Source organism: Loa loa (assembly GCF_000183805.2).
Source record: "Loa loa unplaced genomic scaffold supercont3.130, whole genome shotgun sequence".
In the NCBI taxonomy this organism is placed as follows: Eukaryota; Metazoa; Nematoda; class Chromadorea; order Rhabditida; family Onchocercidae; genus Loa; species Loa loa.
Genome location: NW_018108310.1, coordinates 89,073 through 95,779, shown reverse-complemented (window position 1 = coordinate 95,779; position 6,707 = coordinate 89,073). Strand labels below are relative to the sequence as shown.

Here is a 6,707-nt window from a genome sequence, read left to right as displayed (position 1 = left end):
TTGGGAATATCGTTTAATCATAGCAAGTCAGTAACCTTGGAATGAAATATGACGGTGTGACTGTTTTTTCAAGTGACCACAACGATGAAACATTTATAAATATTACTGCAACTGCAAATAACCGCCAGCAATCCTCCATTAATTTTTCAAAATCCAATAAATAGTTTGAAGACTTAGCATCCAGGAGAAAATAAAAGTATTGAGCAACCGATTTTCCGATTGGTCTTTTTGAATTTGAAAATAAAAAGAGAAAAAGCAAGTACTAGAATGGATCAGCAAATTCAGCAAATCTCAATCTAGACGTGATAGTGTGATTTTTCTATTGAAGATTTTTCAAGAATTGTACGAAAGAATGAAAAAGACTGGACATAATTGATATAAAGTGGACAGATGTAGTATTTATGTTGTTCAACATCAGAACTGCATTCTTCGCATTCATTCATATATGTGGCGATCCAATTTATGTGACAGCAAATTTTTACTATCGTGGGGAAAATCATTTTTTTATCTAAGTAATAGTCAAATCAAAAAAAAGGAAAAAAATACGGAAAGATCAGTCAGGAAGTCACAAAGTCCCCCTTCACATACATTGCTAATATCCATAATTGAATTTGTGCACAATCTGTTTTGTATGACAGTCCTCGCCGAGTTTTACTAAGCAAATAAGAGCCACAATGTGTTTGTTACTGCTTCATTTAGCACTTTTGTCGTCAACAACTTATCTGTTTATTATGTTGCCCCATCCCAAAAATCCGTTTAATATTGTTACGGCACATTCACCACTGTACTATAGAAATACTAAGCTTGCAGCTTGCAACACCTCAATTTCTTTTCCTTAAAATACCCGCCTTCAAGAATCCGTCTCAAGAAAGATGATAAGTCAGAATATCGTCATCCTAAATTATTTTTTAATGAGTAATTGTTCAAGAAAAAAAATGGTAATTTGCTTTTAGCAGTATTTCAAATAACATCTTATTTATTTCAGTGAAATTATCAGATAATAAAACAAATAGGATGTTGTTTCGTGCAAAACATGCATAGTTTTGTGAATATTCGCAGTAGAACTTTCATCGTTTAGATTCAAAAATCATGTTGAGCTCGAATAACGTTTCTCCAGACTGCTTTTTATTGAAAGCAGGTGTCATAAAATTTGCTAAAAGCATTTAGTCAGTTTGTTTCACTAATTCCAATTAGTAGGCTATCCTTAAATATAAGCCGAAGTATTAGAGCGAATTTCACCAGCCAACAATATTCTGAAATTTCTGACAAGTAGCTCAAAATCTGAGAATTTCTAATTCAAGATTTCTAATTATGATATTCCAATAAGCGTTTTATCTTTTTGCTGTGGTTTGTCTGAGTACTTATCTTGAATACCTATTGTTTGCATTGCTTAACAACAACAAAAGCGATAAAATGACTTGATTAGATCACCGTGTCATAGTTAGATCACTTGATCAATTTCCTGAACAAACCTTCTAATGAGAATTGTGAGGTCTTTTCAGCCATCTGTATTATTCAGCTTTCCCATAGGCATACCCAGTTTACTGTCCAATTTATTTATCTCATGTGGAATATAGCTTCGTTCTATTTCAAAGCGTGGTTCGCTGAAAACATATGATCTGTCAAAGGAATTACAATCAGTTATTTGGTTACAAAAATTGTATAAATTATTATATTACATAAACCATACGGTTCACAAACCATATCCGGTTACCAAAAAGGTGAAAATTATTGACTTGTCTGTAGCTGATTACCTTAAAATATGCATTTTCAGCTTTAATAATTGCCGTTTCATCGCATTTTGCACTTCACCATTCAAAAAGCAGTATAATACAGCAATAAATATGCCCTTTAAAATGCAAGATTTTTTTAATTCAAAAATATGAAATATTTGTTGTAAATTCAAGCACAAAAGAGACAAAAATATTAATAACCAGGATTTGGCCAAACCAGTTCCTAGATCTAACTTGATTCTAAAAGGATTTTGAGGGATTATCTGGGTAGAGCAACTGTGTTCGGTTATATTATTAGTTTAGCAAGCTATCTGAAAAATAACCTGAGAATGTTGTAAAATAGCAGAGCCAAGCATGTAAACACTGCTGGGCTGTGATGGCTCATAGAATAAGGGTATATTGGAAACACCTAGAAGTGGCACCAATAAAAGTGTCGACTTCACCGTCCTCCTAAAATGAATATTAAAAAAAACTGATAACCAAATTAAGTTTCCTCAACAAACCGTACCAGTCGGAAACTGTTTAATTTATTTCGTTGAAATAACATGTGGAATTCGTTTCTCGGTTAAATAGATCAGTCAAACGGAGCGGTTTCAAGCATGTGTTCAACTGATATCCAAAATGCGAAAAAGGACACGATGATCCCAAGTGGACAGTTCATTTCCAGCAAGAAATACTATTCAGAATTTCGAGTAACCCTAATAAAATCTCAGTTAGACTTTACAAGACACCAAATATTAGTCATGCGAAGAATAACCAGATTTTCTTCGATTCAGCAGTATTTTCAGCGCGCAACTTTTGCACTAATATGAGAACAATACCCAACAGGAATAATAAATTCAACTGAAAAGAAGTGAATAAATGTTTAAAAAAAGAAAAAGGATAAACTGGAATGGATATGAAATATTCAAATGATGGTATGCCACAAGTATGGCTTAAAATGAACAATTAATGCTAAGCCCATCGTCGCGGATAATATCCATAGATGAGCGCCTTGTGCATATGGCAACCAACAAAATGAATTTTGATTTTGACTTGATCGTTTCTGATGGATAATAGTCCAACTGACAACAACAGCGAACGGTACACCTGTAATTCTTTTTTATACCTCCTTGTTTTGTTCAGTTTATCAATCTTATCCTCATGGATTTGTGGATAATACAATTTGCACAAGTGACTTATTTAACTCATCATCATAATGGTAATTGAATGTGTCGAAATCATCTAAAAAAATTAGAAACAAGTCAGTACTGTTGGATCAAGGTTGATGTTATCAACTGATATCCATTGTTATTATTATCAAGAATAATCAGTAATCTAGTGAGCTCTTTTTTATACATGAAGTACAACTTCATGCTGGACACAGATTTAAACTCCCTTAAACTTTGAGCACCCGGATCCCCGGTGCTAACCGCCAAATTCTAACTTCAATCGATCACTGACTTACCCCAACCGCAAAAGAGAAAAGCATAATTAGGATAATCAGCACTTCTCATTGCAAACACGGTGAAACGACTATACAAATAGCCACCTTCAATAAGCATCCACATAACTGATGCAACCTGTAAGTTCTTTTATTTAAAAATGAAATTAAAATGAAACTGATCACTGCAGCGATTTTTTAGAAGCATTTAAAATTGAACTACAGGAGTTAAATTAGAAAATTAGCAAATAAAAGTACATTAAACAAACTAGTCACTCTTGTTTTTCTTTCTCTGTCCTTATCAATTTTTCACTTCCTTGAAACAGGAAGTAATATATCTCCATGTATCCGCACTTCTTCCTAATTTTTCATGACTAGTAATCACTTTTTTCCGTGTTGATAAAGGAGAAAAATGAATGGGACAGATGTCGTTGACCATAACTGCCCTTTAACTTATGCCATTAGAAAAATTGTTTAGCATAAATAGGAACCTGAAAGTAAATGACCAGCCAAAGTAGCAGTTTACAAATCCATTCCTGAAAATCGAAAAAGCAATAAAACGATGCCTTGAAATTTAAAGATCCGTTAGCTTAAGTTTGTCGATACAACTAACTTAGAGTCAGAAAACTTTTTTCTTTTGAAAGTTGTTATTTCTGTTTACAAATATTTCTACAGCCAAGTGAAGAAAAAAGAAAAGGTGAAATATGTAACACAACTAACGTATTCATATAGAGGCATCGAGTTATAATAAGAGCAATCCTGGAAAAAATTTGTCGTCTGTGCAACTGTCCACAAAGCTAGCACAGTAAATCGAAATACAAAGGAGCTTGCAAGGTTTTTATGAATTGAAAGACGTTGACATTGGATGGAGTCTAATATACTAAACAATATTAGGGCAGTTAACAACAATGCCACAGAAACGATGCTTAAAGTTAACGATACATTGATAACCATTTCACGAAGTAAATCTGGACACTGAAAATATTAGGACAAGCTTAGAATAAAATTACTGCTGAAAAAATAGAATTTTGCTGCTTAAAGATAACCGTTTAATCTCTAGTTGAAGCTTGTAAAGTTTCTTTTTTAATGATTTGCAAAAATTTTTCAACGATTTAAAACTACTTCCTATAAAAACCATTTGGAGTTTATATGCTAATTATTACTTGAACATCCTTCACATTCTGTTGTATATCAAGCGCTATTTAAACATGAATTTTTCAAGAGCTATCCCAAGTAAAAAAAATAGACAACAATTAATTACCGTCCTACAGAATCCAACAATACAATGAGGATGATACTTTAGAACGTCAATACATTGTGCATACATCGGTTCTGCCCAACTACCATTCTCATTGCAAATACGTTTTACGGTATAGTTATCTATAAATATTTTACTTTAGGCATACAACATTAATAAAGCACATCTGTAAATATTTATAATGAGAATGTCTTAACATATTTCCAAGAAGATACTGATAGGAATGCATGGTATCACTTTCTATTCATATTAAAGATTTCTAAAATACACCAATTCCTCCTAAATTTTAGATTACTGCATTTACTATGGAATAGATATTGTAAGATATACTGCATAATAATCGCAGTTATTACATTTGGTCATTGATATTTTTCTACAATTTTAATGTGAATTTCGTAAAAGTTGCCAAAATTAAGTAAATGATTGAAGTTGTATTTAAAGAAGAGCTATTTTCATGATAAATCATCATCCAATCAACTGACTTCCAATTTCTTCACAACCTTCGACATTTAGACAGTAAGAAAATGGACATTTCCTCTGTGCAACTTCACCCGAAGCCGTTTTTTGCCAGCATAATGATCGATCAAAATTTGCCATGCAATATCTAAAATTTAATTGGTTAAGGAAATTATTTTTAAATTTCCGAACTGGTCTTTGTGCTTTCTACTTTTCTCTCTTCTCAAGAAGCGAAGTCCAATACAGCTTCACGAATTTAACTGAAGTTTGACATCCTGAGTTGAGCATTTTCAATCAGTTGTATATACCATTTATTGATTCAATTCTCTATGAGTGTCAAGCACTTTAGATAAATAATTTATGAAATGAAACGCCTTATGGTACAAAAATTTCATAAATCTTAATGTGCTATCAGCCGGTATATGTGATAATATTTATCAAACCATTAGATTCTATATTCAATGAATTTCAATATATAAATGAAGGATATAGCATATATCAGTTCAAGTTAATAGTTGAAAGATAATAATTTACGTCGAATTTGCTTCTGTTGCAGTTGTTTGAATGTACTGATCAACCAGTTCCAAGCAGGTGTTTCGCTCCCTGCCTATAACGCTTCCACTCATACGTCGGCTTTCAGTTCCTCAATTTAATTCCTATTAATTATATTATAATTCGTCACAGTAAGGATAAAATGATTTGACCAAACATATCTAAACGTTTTTTTTTTGTTATGAAACTCTAATTTCCTTCTGCCAAGAGCACTTTCGAAACTCTAATTCATTCCCTCATTTTGCCCTTAGTTTGATTCATTTCACTGAACATAATCCTGCATCGAGCATTGCGGAATAGTACGCTCAGGTATTTCTGATACTTTTTATTAAATCCATCACATCAGTTAAAGACATGAACATTGAATTTGAAATGAGTCATAATGAACTGGAATATAATACTGATAAAAAATGTCACTCGTATCAAAATGAAGAACTTCTCGAAAATATTTCCCCAATGCTGTATGCTTCAAATATGATATCCGTATATGCATTGAATTGCTTTAAATTCGAGAAGTTGTAAGAATGACACACAATGATGAAAAACAACAAAGGTGGTGATTACATTGAATATAGGGTTATTCTTCGCTCACATTATTTGCTTTTCAACCTATCAACTGGAAAACTGATTATGTGTGAAAGAGCAGAAGCTCTCTGAATATCACCCCTTTTTTTTATGGAAATTCGTTCATTTCATTTAAAATAACTAGTGAGTGAAAAGTGTAATGAAGAATAGCTATTTAATTAAAAGTAAAATATCAATATTCAGCATAAAACAGGTGATAAAAGATCTGTTGACAATGTGATCGGGATTTAACGCTATAACGCTTAGACTAAATGAATAACGTAACTGAATTTTTATTTGGTAACTGCTAATTTACCTATGACATCATTCATGCTTCGCTTCTTGTCATTTGTAGACATATTAGATGAGTTGATATCTGATAAATGACATGTCATAAACTTATTACTTCATTTCATTGTTTTCCCGCGGGACATTCTTTTCGATAACTTTTACTCTTTTAACTATCGAAGCAGCTGAATTAGCTCTAGGGAGCAAATTACAAATTGATTGCTAAAATTCAAAATCAAACTATATAAGGTTGCAGTTTTCATTGCGCCTTTTTCTTTCATCCTTCTTACTGCATTTCGCTTCTTCATAGAATTTTCCGCTCTTTTTTGAAACTAATATTACGAATTAATACACAAAATAACATGAACTATATTCTTAAATTTAATTGAATAATGAAGTATGCGAAAGATCCCTCGCTCATTAATTTCTTTTG

At 32.2% G+C, this 6,707-nt stretch overlaps 1 protein-coding gene across 1 annotated transcript; it reads right to left on the bottom strand.

Annotated features, from left to right (window-relative positions):
* Positions 1-1,492: 1,492 nt before the first annotated feature.
* LOAG_07719 (hypothetical protein) lies at positions 1,493-5,518 on the bottom strand. The gene is made up of 11 exons (XM_020447522.1): positions 5,405-5,518; positions 4,897-5,018; positions 4,418-4,536; positions 3,877-4,131; positions 3,648-3,692; positions 3,181-3,295; positions 2,680-2,822; positions 2,491-2,576; positions 2,057-2,183; positions 1,755-1,849; positions 1,493-1,604 (listed from the first exon to the last, which is right to left on the bottom strand). Exons 1-11 carry the CDS (start codon positions 5,494-5,496, stop codon positions 1,499-1,501), a joined length of 1,305 nt encoding a protein of 434 aa, XP_020302257.1. The 5' UTR covers positions 5,497-5,518; the 3' UTR covers positions 1,493-1,498.
* Positions 5,519-6,707: the final 1,189 nt, after the last annotated feature.